The sequence below is a fragment of the Pieris napi genome, chromosome 1, assembly GCF_905475465.1.
Source record: "Pieris napi chromosome 1, ilPieNapi1.2, whole genome shotgun sequence".
NCBI lineage: Eukaryota > Metazoa > Arthropoda > Insecta > Lepidoptera > Pieridae > Pieris > Pieris napi.
Window position 1 is genome coordinate 2,745,737 of NC_062234.1, and position 17,183 is coordinate 2,762,919.

Below are 17,183 nucleotides of genomic sequence, written 5' to 3' on the forward strand. Positions count from 1 at the left end.
GATATCGCACTCGGCATCTAGGCTTGTTGAATTAATTATCTATTGCTGTACAACTGTTTTATATAATAAAGTATTAACCTACATAAAAATTTAATATCAAAGCGTTGTTAGTGTTACTAATGAACATTTTCCTTTCTACGTAGACGTTGCCCAAGTATGGAGACTTACCGCGAGCATTTGTGGGGTTTCAAGAGTCGTATATCTAACTGTTAAGTAGGAAGTAAGCGGTCGCAGTCGTAAGGTTAAACGTAGAAATAAGATATCTGTGGCCGTTTGCGTGTACGGCTTGAGGACTTGACCGGATTACGTAAACACAGTCGCTGGTCTTATATTTTGCGATCTTAGTTTTATAAGCCGAGTGCGATATTTCTACGAAGTATCGAAGTTAAGCTGAAATGAAACATTAGTGTGTAGCTCTATTAAAAAGGATATAGTAGGCTGAACTCCGTCGTAAGGCAGGTCAGTGGAGTTGCAGTCAGAGTGGTCCTGCGCGTCCATGTGGTGCGGGTGGTGCTGCGCGTGGTGCGGGTGGTGTGGGTGGTGTCGGAGGTAGTCTGGCGAGCTGTGGTGTGCCGCTGCTAGCAGAGGATGCAACATCGTCGGTGCGTTTGGCAGCGGCGGAGAGTCCCGCTCCGGCGCGGGCGGTGACCGCGCTAGACCTCCACCCGCCACAAAAAATGGCGAGTACGGCGAGAACACTTGACTCTCGTGTAGTGACGGATTCGGTATAGCAACTGACGTCGGCAACGCCATGCCTCCAGGGTAAGGACGTGGAGAAGGCGACTCGGGGAATTTGCTTTCAGGGGAATGTCCCATCCCTTCTCCTAGGATTCGGCTTACGGTGCGGGGCGTAATTCGCGTGTCTGTCACCTTATGCCGCTTAGGCTTTTTTGGCGTCACGACTAAACTTAGAGGCTCGCTGGGGTCGATGTTCTGTTCCCGATCATAATGTCCATTCATCGGGCCGAAGTGCGACGGCATCGGCTTCTGCGGCGTCTGGAACAGGCCTGTCGGAGGTCGCATGTGAGCGCCGTGGCCTGGCCCGCCCGCCTCGGGGTGCAGCGGAAACGCCGCGCCGCCTGGCGCACGGGGGCCATTCATATGGCTCATAAAAATTTGATTATTGGTCATAAATGGGACGCCATTTGGGGCGCCCGGGTGATGGACGGGTTGGTTACCTGGCATGTGTCCCGGCGGTCGCTCAGGCGCTTTCGGCGGTGGAGATTTTCTATCCAACATTCTTGATGCTCGTATCAAATCCTTGTTTAGTTGCTCCGCAGCAGCCGCGGCTGCCTCTGATTGCTTGCCCATTATACGTCGTTGGTGCACGAAACGTGTTACGATAGAATCAATGAGACTCGCCAAAGACGCTGTGATTTCACTTTTCAGAACTTCAGCGAGGCTTTCTAGATCTGCCCCTGTGATAGAGCCGACTGACCCCGCGTTGCTTCGTAATGCATCTAGTCGTTCCGCTAGCTCTGAAGGTAGGGGCGGTTTAGGCGTTTGCCCCATTTGCCTTTGTTGGGGCGAGTGTTGGTTAGATTGTGGCCTATGTTGATTATTTTGTTGGTGTTCACTAGCCTCTTTCATGCGGGCTTCTTGTTCTAAAAATATTTTTTGGCTAACATTTAAATACATTGCGGCTGCATTGCTGAGGTGTTGATGCGTGTGTGGAGGATGCATGTGTTCGCCGTGCGGCAGATGGGGCAACAGGGGGAGTGACCCATTGAAACCAGGTGGCAGGTGAGGATGGGTGGCTTGGATCTTAGCAGAGATCATCTTGCTCATGACCTGAGAGAGCATATTTGGTGGTGCACTGTTAGGTATTGGTGGCGGAACTTCCTTTGCAGGTGATGCAGGTTCTGATTTCGGAACAGTATCCTCAATCTGTTCTACATCACTAGATGCACCGTCATTGTCAATAGTCTCTGACTCTTGGCCCATGCGATTACAAAGTTGCACATATTTCTCTTGCATCTCAGCTAATTGTTCTTGCATAGTTCTTAATTGTGATTTTAAAGCATTTTTTTCTACTAACTTTTGTTGTATCGGAGGTCGCTCACCATCATCCTCGGAGTCCTCTGACACTGTCTGTACACTACTGCTGTGGCTGGCACCGTACCTCTCTGCCGCACCGTCGTGTTGTTGCGGGTGGTATAACTTTCGTTTCTTACACCCGTTCACTTGAGGTTGCTGAGGCGCAGGGCTAGAACGCATTGTAGACACTATGTTTTCAACACGAGCACGTTTCACATCCTGTGGTCGCGGAGAAGACCTTTGAGCGTCACTATCGCGGTCTTCAGGTTCCGACTTAGGAGCGAGAAGCTGTTCTGAAGGTTGCGGCGCAGGCGGCGGTGAGGTGCGAGAATCACAAGCGTTGTCCAGTCTCAGGAGCGCGTCGTCGAGATCTGGTCGCGAGTCCCGCGATATCGGTCGCTCAGGTGACCGCTTTTCATCCTTAGGCTCATCGTTGTTATTATTTGCCAGCACATTATTATTATCCGGGGAGAGTCGCATGAGTTCCTTCTTGTGACTCTGAAGAATATCTCTGAGAACACGATCGCGAAGCACGTCACCACCGTTAGCCTCATCGCCGTTGTCCTCCTGTTTGGGTGCGCGGCCCAGCAGCTCGTTGAGCATTTCAGCTGGCGCGTAGCAAGGACCAAAAAGGCCGAAGTGTTGGCGACCCTCGAAGATGGCGCTGTAAAGTCCCCCACTCATGTGTGCGGAGCGCGCAGGCGCGGGTCCGTTCGTCGCGAGAGTTGAATAAGAATTGCGCGGCTCACCGGCGTCCACGCGCTGTCTGACGCGTTTCTGTTTCTTTAGGAGCTTATCCGAGTAGGGCGCGTGTGAGTCGGCCTCCTCCTCCGATGACATCATCCGCTAGACGGGCCTCGATTGGCCGGACGGGCGGCGGGCAGGCCCCCGCGCTACTCGAGCCGCATCGCCCGCTCTGCAATAAGGAGGGGAGCTTGATCAACACACCTGCTCTCTACAAGCGCCCGCGTCTCTACATTACGTCTTGAACGTTAAAATGGGACGCACGTCGACTTATATCTAGTATGACAACTTTCCGAAACTAAAACTTATTACGTAAAACATAATATAGGAAATAGTAATTAACAGTTAACTGAATAATACGTAACTGAAATAACCTCAATAAATTAAGTTCCGAGTTAAACATACTATATGTATTTAACATATATTTTAAGTCTTCAAATAATCATTTTAGCAATTATAAACTCATAAGTTATTTCATTTCTTATAGATATTTATTTATCAAGATAGCGTTAACTGTCAAAATTAAATACGGCGAGCATATATTAATTATTTCTATTGAAATTTGAAGAGAATGTCAATCATTAGGAAAATGATCTACATATTGTATGTAACTAGCGCTCATGGAAACCTGAATATCAGATATTGATCAGTGTTAGGCAACTTGATAAATCGTGGTAGCAATACACGTATTAATTCAGAGCGTGACTTTATTCAAACAGGACAATGGAATCTAAAAATGTCAGAAATAATTCTATGAGACACGCGGCATTTGTGCGTTTTTCCATTGCATCACGGTATGTCTAATAAGATTACTAAGATGGTTAAGAATATTCTTTTATAATTAGATTATTTGTTTCTACTGCGTGTCTTGCGTGTCTTTCTCACAAGGCTTCAATCTTTTTTATTCAATAAGCCCACTTCAAGTACAATTTAAATCTTTAGCGAAGTACATTTTAATTATATTAATTAATTGAATAATCGTTTTCTTACGTTTAAAATAAGGTTAATACTTGAGGACCACTATTTTCTAAAATTGACACATTTTTATACTTAAAAATAGTGTTCACATAAAACGAGATACAGTAATTTTGATTAGGAAACTGAGAAACTAATCACTTCACTATTTGGAACTTATACTTAAAATATTTTTTCTTAAATTCTAAAGAAATACTGTTATTTGATAATATGTACCAAAGGGTTTTTTTAGTATAATAAAAAAAAAGTTAGGGTTTTTCAGGAAAGTATTTATAACAATTGTATATATTTATTTATTTTATTTATTTGTATTCAATTATTTTATAGATTTTTTAAATATTGTATGACAAGTATTATTTTGGACAGTTTCAATTATAAAAAATACCTCGGAGGTATTTTATGATCAACAATGGAGTCATGTTCATCTCGCGTCTCTACCAACATCCGCAATTTGCCACAATGAGATGTTATCAATAGCGGATGACTTCCGATGGTGACCAGCCACTTGCAACCACCGTCACGGTCCAACCCACCATTGGTCAACCTTACTGAACGCTTTCCGCACCTATTTAGTATGGAAACTTGCTTTCTATATACATTGTTGTTTTCTATAGGCGTTTTTAAATTTCTAGTATGACGTTTTAAAACCACAGATAAAAATATTTTGTCATGTTTGGTTATTTTAAATACGTTTTCTGTTATCGTTAGGTGATAATAATTGTATTTAACTAAATGTAATTAAACCACCTAGATAACTGAAATTTCGGCCAGATTATGCATATATTGGAGTGCTTCCATTCTTATAAGAAATGTATTAATAAATCAAGACTTTTAGACAAAAAGTTATATTTGAATTTATTCCCAAAAAGCTGTGCTGTATCTATGGGCAAATGTCAAAATTTGTTGTGATCTATGAATCGGTGACAGATACTAAAACGGAGTTTTGACAAGTAATTTAACTAATACTGTGTCATTCCGGTTTATTGGAAATCAATGCATACAAATGTCTAACTCGTCTGGACTTTGAAGTTTTCTATTTTATTAATTATTAATATGTAAGTAAATGATTACAGATAATTGAAGCGGATATGTTTGCTAAGTTCCCACCCCTTGTTTATAATAAAAACTCATGTATCGTAATGCGTGCACGAAACTACTCGAATAATTACGACTCATGAATAAATAATATTTGGTCTTTGGACAATTGTGGTCGAAATTGTTCAATACAAAAAGGGTGACCATAAACATAGACATAATTGTTTGAACCTTCGTTTGTTCTCTTATAAAGCAATTGTCATGCAACATATATTAATTATATTTTATAGAACACCCAGAGCTGGTGTTTTCCTCGCTCAACAAATAAGTATCGCAATACAGCGAGGAAATGCTGCCAGCGTTAAAGGTTTATTTTAATTATTTATTGATCAAATTTTTAATTATTATTATTACTAGTTTAAGAATATTGTAAATACTTTATAGAACATATTTAAATGTTCTTAATATAAAAGATTCTCTCTCTTAATTTGAATTTCAATCTAATAAAAAAAATCTGTGGCGCTACAACCTTTTTAGGTCTGGGCCTCACATTTCATGATCATTTATCAATCTAATAGGTTAGTGATCAGCCTCCTGTTCCTGACACACGCCGTCGACTTTTTGGGTCTAAGATATGTCGGTTTCTTTACGATGTTTTCCTTCACCGTTCGAGCGAATGTTAAATGCGCACATAGAAATAACGTCCATTGAATGTTTATATTTTATTTTTGGTTAAATTATACTATTTATTATAAGCGGCCAGTCCTGGTATTGGCTATGAAATATTTTGGAAATATTTCATAGCCGTGTTGTGCCGGCTTATAGAATAGCACCTCCCCATCTCTACCCGTGGGTGTCGTAAAAGGCGACTAAGGGATTTTTAAGGCGTAGGGCAGTGACGACCCCATCGCCCGCTGGTGGGATATTTGAACAATAACTATTTCCACCAGCGCAGTCAGTTAGTCCAAGTAGTGGGAGTGTCATGCTGCGTAAGCAGCCGAATGAGCCGACACGACCGGGGTAATACCACTCTCCCATTGAAAAAAAGCGTGAAGTGGCCCACGCAGGACGTGTGTCGCGTTTCGTTTTATATTGTGGGATTCCCGGAAGCTCATTTCCTTCCTCTCCGAATCATCATGGCAGCGTTATTAAATAGAACTTTTTTACCCCAGGAGGGTACCTGCACTTCCAGTACAGGAGAATCCGTCCCTGGGTGTACTCACTCAGGCTGTCCCGCGTATTCTGGGGGGGACAAAATACCGCTCAACTGCAGAGGCAAATCTAGAAAGAAACTCACGGTAACACAATTTAACACAGACTTTACTAACATTAGGGGGCTTCAATCTAATTTAAATCCCGTCCACTTTCACCTCGAGACGGCTAAGCCGGCCTTATTGTTTCTAACGGAGACCAAGATAGTTCCCTCGTCTGTTGAACATTTGCACTATCCAGGCTATTGTCTTGAGCATAATTTTAGGCCACAAGCCGGTGTATGCGTTTACATTCGTGAGGATATAAATTTCCGTCGCCTCTTACATTTGGAAGAATCCGATCTTTCTACCTTGTGGGTACGCGTAGAATGTGCTGACCATCCCCGCATATACTGCTGCCTTTACAGGTCACACAGCGGCAACACCGAGGTCGATCGACTTATAGAACATGTCCAAACTGCACTCGATTCCCTTCTGTCTCTATCGCCTGCTGAAGTCGTTATACTGGGTGATTTCAATGCCCATCATTCTGAGTGGTTAAATTCTCGTACGACCGACTATTCGGGAAGAGGCTTCCATGATTTCGCTCTTGCATATGCTCTAACTCAACTGGTCACAACGCCTACGCGAATACCAGACCGAGCTGACCATCAGCCTTCGTTATTAGATCTTATGCTGACTTCTCACCCAGACTTCTATGAGGTTACTGTGGATGCCCCACTTGGGTCCTCCGACCACTGCTTGGTGCGAACCGTTGTGCCAATTAGGCGTCGAACCCGCCCGCAGTTTTCGGAATGCCGTCGTGTCTGGCATTACAAATCGGCCAATTGGGATGACATGCGTCATTTCTTTGCAGCATACCCATGGTTGCAAGTCTGCTTCAAGGGTAGTGATCCTGACGCCAGCGCTGAATCTGTCGCCGATGTGGTGCTACAAGCAATGGAACTCTATATCCCTTACTCTATGGTCCCCATTCGTGGTAAATCTCGGCCATGGTTTGGCCACTCTTGCAAAGAGGCTTCCCGTCTTAAGCTAGAGTACTATAAAATCTGGGCTCACGCAATGGCCATAAAGGATCCCGATGTAGCTCTCCATAAAAAGAAATTTAACGCAGCTACCCGAACCCTTAAACGAGAAATTTTTAAAGCAAAATCGGAACATATTGGCAGAATTGGTGAAAAGCTCGCGAAATTGCCCTCTGGAACTCGAGCCTTTTGGTCATTGGCGAAGGCAACTCAGGGAAACTTTTGTCAGCCCTCTTTACCATCCTTGCGAAAGGAGGATGACTCGATGGCTCACTCGGCGAAAGAGAAAGCAGAGCTCCTTTGCTCTCTCTTTGCTTCTAACTCCACGCTCAATGACTCAGGGACCTTACCGCCCGCTATTCCGCATTGCGGGTTTTCTATGCCTGAAGTTCGATTCGAACAGATTGGTGTGCGGAGGGCCTTAATCTCCCTTGATACCCACAAGTCAAGTGGTCCTGACGGCCTTCCCTCGATCGTTCTTAAGACCTGTGCTTCTGAGCTGACTCCGGTGCTTACACGGCTCTTTCGACTCTCGTACTCCTCGGGCGTAGTTCCAAGCTCATGGAAGACTGCGCATGTTCATCCCATTCCCAAAAAAGGTGACCGCTCTGAACCATCCAGCTACAGACCTATCGCAATCACTTCTTTATTTTCAAAGGTAATGGAGTCTATCATCAATAGGCAACTCTTGCGATATCTGGAGGAGCACCAGCTAATTAGTGATCGTCAGTATGGCTTTCGCCGTGGCCGCTCGGCTGGTGATCTTCTTGCCTATCTAACTCATAGATGGGCCGAAGTTGTGGAAAGTAAGGGAGAGGCATTGGCCGCTAGCTTGGATATAGCTAAGGCCTTTGATTGGGTTTGGCATAGGGCGCTTCTTTCGAAACTACCGTCATACGGTTTGCCCGATGGCTTATGCCGATGGCTGGCAAATTTTCTTGTAGGACGTAGCATTAAAGTCCTAGTTGACGGAGCGTGTTCCAATCCTAGACCCATCAATGCAGGCGTTCCGCAAGGTTGTGTCCTTTCGCCGACCCTGTTCGTTCTGCATATCAATGACCTGTTGAATATCGACAACATCCATTGCTATGCAGACGACAGCACCATCGACACATTATATTCCGGCCATCCGAACATGTCTCGATCTGAAGTCGATGAGAGTCGCAACATACTTGTTCTCGAAATTGAGTCGATTCTGGAGAAGGTTTCTGTGTGGGGTAGTAACAACCTTGTTAAGTTTAATCCTACAAAGACTCAGGTTTGTTCGTTTTCTGCCAAGAAAGATCCTTTTGTCGTATCTCCCCAATTTGAAGGCGCTCTCCTTAGTTCGTCACACAGCCTCAGTATCCTTGGGGTTGGCATTTCGAAAGAAGTCCAATTTCGCAGTCATCTGGAAGAAAAAGCCAAACTGGCTTCCAAAAAGCTGGGTGTTTTGGGTAGGGCTAAGCAGTATTTCACTGAGGTGCAACGTATGCAGCTCTACAAAGCTCAAGTACGACCTCATATGGAATACTGCTCGCATCTCTGGGCCGGTGCTCCCAAATACCAGCTTCTTCCTTTTGACCAAATTCAGCGAAGGGCTTGTCGAATTGTCAATCTCCAATGTCTTACTGATCGGCTTGATTCTCTATCGCTACGCAGAGACATTGCGTCTCTTTGCGTTTTTTACAAAATTTATTACGGAGAGTGTTCTGAAGAATTGTTTGGGTTGATCCCTCCTGCCTCTTTTCAACACCGTACGAGCCGAACGACCTCTAAATTTCACCAGCATCATCTTGATGGTTGGAGGTCTTCCACGGTCCGCTTCACTAGGCATTTTCTTTTGCGAACTAGCGAACTGTGGAATCGGCTCCCGGGGGGGGTCTTCCCTCAGAGATACGACCTCCAAAATTTTTAAAAAACGAGCCTACTCCTCCCTCAAAGGCCGGCAACGCACCCACTAAAATGGGTGTCTATGGGCTGCGTGGACTACCCTTTTTGGTCGTCCCGCAAGCTCGTTTGCCCCCCTATTATATAAAAATAAAAAAATAAAAAAAAATAAAACACTCTGTTACTTACTCAAGGATACTGTACAATGATGAAGGTATGTTTGTAATTAGTAAATTGGTTTTGAGTTGTATCGTAACAGATATTTCCTCTTTGCATTATAGACTATATTATCACGTTTCATATGGATATTAGTATAAAAGATTTCCTTAACAACAGTCCCTGGAAAACCTTCTCGATAATTTTAGTGGTTAATTGCGCATTTAAGAAGATAACATTATCTGTTTAATGCTTAATTTTAATACATATATTTAAAGCTTGTGGTTTGAGTTACTAAGTTTAAATGTACAGCCTTGCGCAGCGGCAGTCTGGCATTGTAGTTTATTGTTTATCAGAATGCCAAATCGTAAAATGACTGCTTCACGACTGATTTGAGCGCGACCGCCGCAGAGAAAACCGCTGTGAGAGTGCGAAAAGTGAGTTACAGAATCGCAAGGCAGAATTTTAAAAAAAATCGTATATATTATGGAGCAAATGCATATATATCGCTTGGCTCGTGGAATTAAATCGTAAGAGCTGATTCTGCTCTTTGGTTTCAGGAAAAATAAAAGAAGGTAATGCTATTATTATCTACTAGGATACTATGAACATTACGTTGTTGATATGTATTAAGTGTAAAAGTACTAACAGTAATTTATCTAATTAGACTGAAGAGCAAAAGTGTTTTACGAATGTATTACTGTTTAAACATATTTACGGACAACACAGTAACACCGCACATTGCGACTGCACATTTTGTGGAATGTCTAAGACGTAATAGTCTAGAAAAAAAAAATACCACTCCTTTCGTGGAAATATGACCTTGGTGATATATAATATCCACTCATTATTTGTTTTTAAAATGTCATTAACTTTTATTATTATTTGGTAGACAATCTAAACTAAATCTTTATGGTTGTTGCTATCTATTACAGGAAAGTTAGGTACACGAGTCTTGCTATCATTGTGCATGAAATAATTTCCGTAGAAATACATCCTTGTGTTTTTTTATAGTTGTAGTACATAAATCAAGGATGTCAAAAATGAGATTATATAATCAATATTAAACAACATACGAAATTATAAAGTACGCAAAACGAATTCGATGTGATGGTATTATATGAACGCGAGGCCGCCCTATAGAACCTGTTGATATGGTTCCATATTGCAATAGGGGTGCCCTTTCACCTTAAAGGGCTGTTCAATGTCGAGATACCTTACGTTATTTGAAACCGTTTGTCGGTTAAGCGACTTTCTTAGTAATATTTTTTATACTGTGTGCAAAGTGAGCAGGAGATCATTCTACCACTGAACAGTGTTGGCCTAGTGGCTTCAGCGCGCGAAGCTCATCCCTGAAGTCATAGGTTCGATTCCCTTCTGTGCATCAATCATTCTATGTGCGCAATGCGCATTTAACAATCGCTCGAACGGTGATGGAAGACATCGTGAGGAAAACTTGCCTTAGACCCAAAATGTCGACGGCGTATCAGGCACAGGAGCTAATCACCTACTTGCCTATTAGATTTACAAATGATCATAAAACAGATACAGAAATCTGAGACCCATACCTAGATGAGGAACCTTGTTGGTTGATGCATATTGGATATGTCCATGATGTAGAAAAACATACAGCGCACATCTCGGGTCAGAACAAATGTATATAATATATGAGCCATGCGATTCTGTAACTCACTTTTCCAACTCTCACAGCGGTTTTCACAGCGGCGGTCGCACTCAAATTTGTCGTAAAGCAGTCATTTTACGATTTGGCATTCTGATAAGGAGGGAGCTTGTAGTTTATTATTTTATTATTGAGTTACAGAATCGCAAGGCAGTTCTCTATTCCTGGAAAGTGCATAAGTACCTACAGTAATTCAATTTCATTGAAAATTTACAGCAATTTTTATACTATTAGATGTCATTGCTAAGCAATTACATATAATAAAGGTTATTTTAATTGCAAAAAGACTTTTTAATATCAAGAATTTAATATGTTTTATAAAGGTACTAGGTACATATATTTTAAATGACAATTTATGAGAGAACAAACGAAGGTTCTTTCTATGTTTTATTGTAGATTATTTCAATTTTCTCAAATATATGTCGATATAAATTCATCGACATACCACCTTCCTCGTGTTTAATTTGGCGTGACCCGACGTCGTCTAATTTTTACGGAAATATTTCCCTTCTCTACATCATTCCCATGCAATAAAAATAAAGAAATCAACAGATTTTCAAACAAACATATAAATGTCATAATTTTTAAGTGGTTTTAATAGCGAATGTTATTTTAATTTAAGTAGCAGAGACGCCACGAATTGCTTAAAGCTAAAACATGTTTGTGAATCTGTTTCTCTCTTCCAGGTATAATATAATCTAATGTAATTTAGATGCTTAACCACTATTTTTTCTTTTGAGTGGTATTTTTCATCATTGTTCTTCAAAGAAATATAGATGTTATCTTAAAGATAGAAAACACTATTATACATTTAGTTAAAAAGAAAGCTTCATCACTTTGTCGTATTCGCTGTGTCGTGGGCTCGTATCTTGCATTTGACATATTAATGATTTTAGGTACTTGTAATAACAATTAATTTATAGGACAGGTTAAGATTGTTTCTTTTTAAGAAAGAGGTAAAGCAGAAAGAATAACTAGCTGATTTTTAATACTCAAGTGTTTTAACGTCACTAAATTCTAAGTTAAATATACCTAAGAGTCAAACCCAAGACTGTCGAACATACCGTGACAAAGTACACCTTTATTTCCATCACATTGCAAATGTTTAATTGCAATAATAATACCACAACCTATAACCATATGGCACCCTTTGGTAAGTGGTGGAATTCGTGGGAACACTCACCCTCGCAATACCTTTACTACCATAAGTCACCGGTAATGGTCATCGGACCATATCAGGGGCTGTAATAAGACATGACAGGTGGTAATCTACTTGTATTGTTTGGTATTATTTTTGCTATAAATGGGCCAAGACCTAAAAACGCAACTAAAATAAATGCCGAGTTTTATGTCGTGTTCGATAAAGGTTCCATTTAAAATACACTGAAAATGGTTTGTTCAGAAATGTTGTTTCAGGATTTCGTGGACATCATATTTTTCTTCATCTAATCTTTATTATATATAACGTATGTTGTTGTATATCGCATAATGGTGTCAATCAACGCGGCTTCGTTGTCATGCATGTATTGCTATGTTCAATATATTAAACCATTAACTATATTGAACATAATACTAAAGTCATTTAAAGTTGCACTATTTAATTATTATGTGTCTTTAGGTCTAAGCCTCAGATTTATGTATCTGTTTCATGATAATTAATCAATCTAATAGGCAAGTAGATCATTCTGTGCCGGAGACACGCCGTCAAATTAGCGTCTAAGGCAAGCCGGTTTCCTCGCGATGTTTTCCTTCACCGTTGGAATGTTAAATGCGCACATAGGCAAGTCCATTGGTGCTTAGCCGGGGATCGAACCTACGACCTCATGAGAGTCACACGCTAAAGCCACTAAGCCACTGCTCAGTTAAATTTAAAAACAATTATGTAATTAAATTAATACTGAGTGAATGTTTTCGGTTTTGTCGGAGAACCGAATAAAAAGGTTTTAATGTATGATTTAATGATTCTCTATTAATCAATTAAGTTTTATCCGCCATTTTAGCTGATGACAAATCATTATCAATACCAACGAAAGACACATGTTGCGTTATCTGTAGTCGCTGGCTTGCGTCAACTTGCGATATGATTCAAGCGTTGTGGGCGTTTGATGATAGTAATATGAACACTTATTAACAAGAGAATCGACGTATATTATTATTAACCAGAAAATTTTAGATCTTTTAACTCTATGATGATATCTCTTTTCTTAATATATCCAAACGTATCGTAGATAGTTTTTGGTGGCCAAAATGTTACGCAAATAAATAGTCTTTTTTTTTAAATTATAACCACAGAGTATAAAGGGATTTTGTTCTATTAGATCCAGTTTTGTCTATTGACTGCTTTTTGCTTCGTATAGCTGCGTCGCGATCTTTGTTTTGTCTTAATATGATTTTACTTAGCCTACCTTTTAAGTAGCTATATACCAACATATATACGATTTTGACTTTGACTATGCTACTCCACAGACTTCGCTGTTTTGGAATAAAAACATTTTTTTTTCCAATTTTTTATCTTTATAGAAACCATCCTCAGTGTACAAGGAAAAATTACCCAATTTGGTCCAAACTTAAAATTTTGCGGATATTTGCATAACAAACGTATTTTGCAATTAAATGATACTAGGATTATTACTATTGGATACGACCTCAAACAATTCAAAGTTAGAGTGTACTCTTCCCTCAAAGGCCGGCAACCCACCCACTAAGAATGGATGTCCATGGGATGCGATGACTGACCTTTATGGACGTCCCGTAAGGCACGTTTGCCTACTATTATATAAAAAAATATATTCATATATTCTATTCCTCTAATCTGAGAAGTATGTCTGTTAATCACGTGCCCCGTATGCGGCATATATACTCCTATACTTATTACGAACAAAATAGGTGCCTTATGCCTATTAATCAACCAAATAACTAACACAAAAGAATGTTATATTTTACATATTAGTAATATTTTCCTTCAAGTATATTTTGTTGAAAATTCCTCTACGCTCGCGTAGCTATTTGTAAGCCATCTACGAGGCTACGAGCTTATACGTAGCAAAGGCTTTTTATAATCCATGGAAAATGTCGGATCTGCCTACTTAATATCAGTGAGCACTCCATAATCAGCACTAAAGATATAGCAGGAATTAATAAAACGCGTTCTAGAATTACTAAGATAGCATCTGTATATCTCGTATATCTTTTTATGTAAAAAAACCTGTTAGGATGAGTTATGAAAATTAGTATCTTATTATTATTATAAAGCTTATTTAAAAAAAACAGTGGCACAATCTTTTTAGGTCTGGCCCTCACATTTCTGTAACTATTCCATGATCATTTGTCAATCTAAGAGACAAGTAGTTGATCAGCCTCCCAGGTCTAAGGCAAGCCGGTTTCCTCACGATGTTTTTTTTCACCGATCGAGCGAATGTTAAATGCGCACATAGAAAGTCCATTGGTGCACAGTCGGGAATCGAACCTACGACCTCAGGGATGGGAGTCGCACGCTGAGACCACAACTGCTGTAATAAATTTACTACACAATAATGATTACGTACCTTAAAGTCTTTAATCAATTGTAACGTGCCGAAGCAATGTTAGTTTTGTTCAGTCTTACTTCAGTTTATAATAGACAATTAAAGAAATTAAACATAATAATTATTAACAATAATAACGGACAGTGAAGTCCAGTAAAGGGTGAAGTCAAGCAATCAGCATGTATAAGTTATGAGTTCGGTAGCGTGTCTCCCGGGCCATTACTGCTTCTATGAAAAAGGACATTTTGCCTTATCGTTGGATATCACGAGAATAAAAACTGATGATAAGATCACTGAGGGTGGTGCGCATATCGATATCGATATCGATGTTATATTATGTAGATTTTTTAACAATATTTTTTTCTGTGAAAATAAAATAGCTTTTGACATATTAAATATGGGGTAAGTTTTATTGAATATGTTTGGAAGTATATTATTTTACTAAAATCTAAGCATAGCAATCCAATATACAGTATTTACAAATTTCTTAACCTACATAGTAATAAAAAAATGATTAAAAATTAATAAAAAGAAAATAAAAACAAATTTAAAATTTTTGGTCCCTGTGGCAGTGTACTTTTAACGCTGGCAGCATTTCCTGCATTGAAAGCACCATCTGTAGGGTCAACGGTACTACCTACAAGGCGCCAACTTAAAGCGCCTGTGCACTTGAGTCCCAACACGACCAAGACTCTCTACTCCAAAGTCTATGTCTAGAATATGTCGTGTATTTTAATGTACTGTGTAATTTTATTGAAATAATTATTTGTACTATAAAATTATTCATTAAACGAAAATTATTTTTTCCTATAAAATTTCGTAACAGCTTTTACGTTAGGTTACATTATTTGTTACTTAAAACATAAGATTGACACAGTATCACAGTAAACTTTACGTTCAAGTCGTGATTATAAATTGTATATACTCATTAAGTTTTATGTATATCAGCTATTTCCTACTTGTTCCGTACTTAACTAATTATGTACGTTTATCGACTAGGCACATCCCTAGCGCGGTAGGTTGGAAGACAGGCACTTATTAGTCGTCATTATCTATCGCGGTATCGCCCGTGACATATGGCCAATATTGGACGACCATATCTGCTGTCATGCGAGAGACCGCCACGCTATCCCTTTGTGTTGAAAAACCTTAATTGCCCTTTGTTTGACTACATGCGATGCTATTCGTTGAAAGTATTCTTATATATCAGGGAAGAATTACACATCCACCACAAAATTAAAATTGTTCTAATATGATTTATATGCCAACAGCCGCAAAAAGCGCTGATGAACGAATATTGTATGACCGCTATAACCGTTGTATCGCTATAAGTAAATTTAAAATCAAATATATTTCCTGTTAGCCTACGAATTTTTCAGCACACCTGCAAAAGTTTATGCGTCCTGGTCTTAAATAAGCCAAGAAATTCAGCAGTTTCATATTCAAATAATAATTTGTACTGCGCACCGAAAAACTTCGCGGTCATATTCTAAAGGCCGATTTACATTATCTTAGTGTTTGGGAGAGTGCTTTAGGATAGTACTTTAGTTGAAACATGTAAACGCTACTTGCTTTAGTAAACGCTACGCTAAAGAACTTGCCTTTCAAGTTGTACTAAAGCACTCTTCTAAACACTAAGATAATGTAAATCGGCCTTAAGTTACAGCTGGTTACCAGTAAGGTACAAACAAATTTAATTTCGCATAAATCTGTAAAAATAGTAAAAACTCATATAATATACCACATCGTTCTTATCTTCGGTCCCACTTGACGCAGATAATACAGGCCTACAGTATTGATTATTATAAATTTATTATAATATCTTCAAGCTCATTGATTATGGTGGAACACGTGGTCATTGGTTCGTGCTTCGATTCCTATTCCACATGCGCAGAAACACTTTGATAGTTAGTAAAGAAAATTTAAAGTTATTTATAATGACCGTCGCAGACATGTAATTTAAGTATTTTATAGTTGAATTTTCGTAATTGTATACAATAGATTGATTGTATTTATAAATACATTTTAAAGGAAATTATTTGGTATTCCATTTTACCTTCCCTGTTTCGACAAGTATGGTCATTTCTAGACGTTTTTGCGATAGTTCGAAAACCTAATTTGGATTAACAAATATTAATAATTAACGTTGTGGTTAATTTAACTCTACATTATGAACTATCAAAACAAATTCAGTTATCATTAATAATTAGTTGTAAAAAGTTTTTAACTCGAGACAAAAAGTTAAATCTTATTCAAAGAAAAAATAATTTAATAAATTCGTTTAGTCTTTCTCGGCAATGGAGCGAGAGATTAAAATTATTAGTGTTATCAGCAAGGCAATTTACTGCAATACTACTAGGGATATTGACACCACAACTTCAAATCGTTGTATTAAATGAAGAGATCGATTTTAAAGTTCCTTGGAGGAAGGTCAATTAGAGTGAGCAAGAAGGATTCTTGCTTCATGTTGTACTCTTCATCCGTCTGAATTTACGATATAAACTAACACACAATTAAAAATTAAACTCACAAGAGCATCCCAATTAAAAAAGTTTTTTTAATTGATAGAATAAAACGGTAGTTTCGAACTAAAAAATTATAGGTCCACGGTATATGTTGAATTAAATTTGAAAGGAAAAATTTTCAATACTGTCGAGCTAAATGATCTTATTTTATCAAAAGATCCATCAAAAGGTCGGGTTATAGTGGTTGTATGGTACTCGCCATTGAATGGGGTTCAATTTTAAGCATTACACTAAGCTTTTCCAATCAATGATACACCTATACTGTACAAGTAAAGTGCTTTTTACATAATTTTTCATTAAATCCTTATTTATATATACCCATGATGTCAGCCATAAGTTTAAATAAAACTCTTGATTATGTTTCGAACTGTCAAACATTAATGACCTTCTCTGTGGGAGTT

The 17,183-nt window shown here is 39.2% G+C and overlaps 1 protein-coding gene across 3 annotated transcripts in view; it reads right to left on the reverse strand.

Moving 5' to 3' along the window:
- The window catches only part of LOC125049012 (homeobox protein prospero), a 92,098-nt gene that overhangs the window by 14,295 nt on the left and 60,620 nt on the right, over window positions 1–17,183 (reverse strand). For 2 of the 3 annotated variants that reach the window (XM_047648017.1, XM_047648010.1), the window contains one exon: window positions 433–2,953. In XM_047648017.1, coding sequence (XP_047503973.1) covers window positions 433–2,880 — 2,448 coding nt within the window. In that variant the 5' untranslated portion in view covers window positions 2,881–2,953. The remainder of the gene's footprint in view (window positions 1–432; window positions 2,954–17,183) is intronic. The other variant, XM_047648023.1, reaches the window with a different exon arrangement.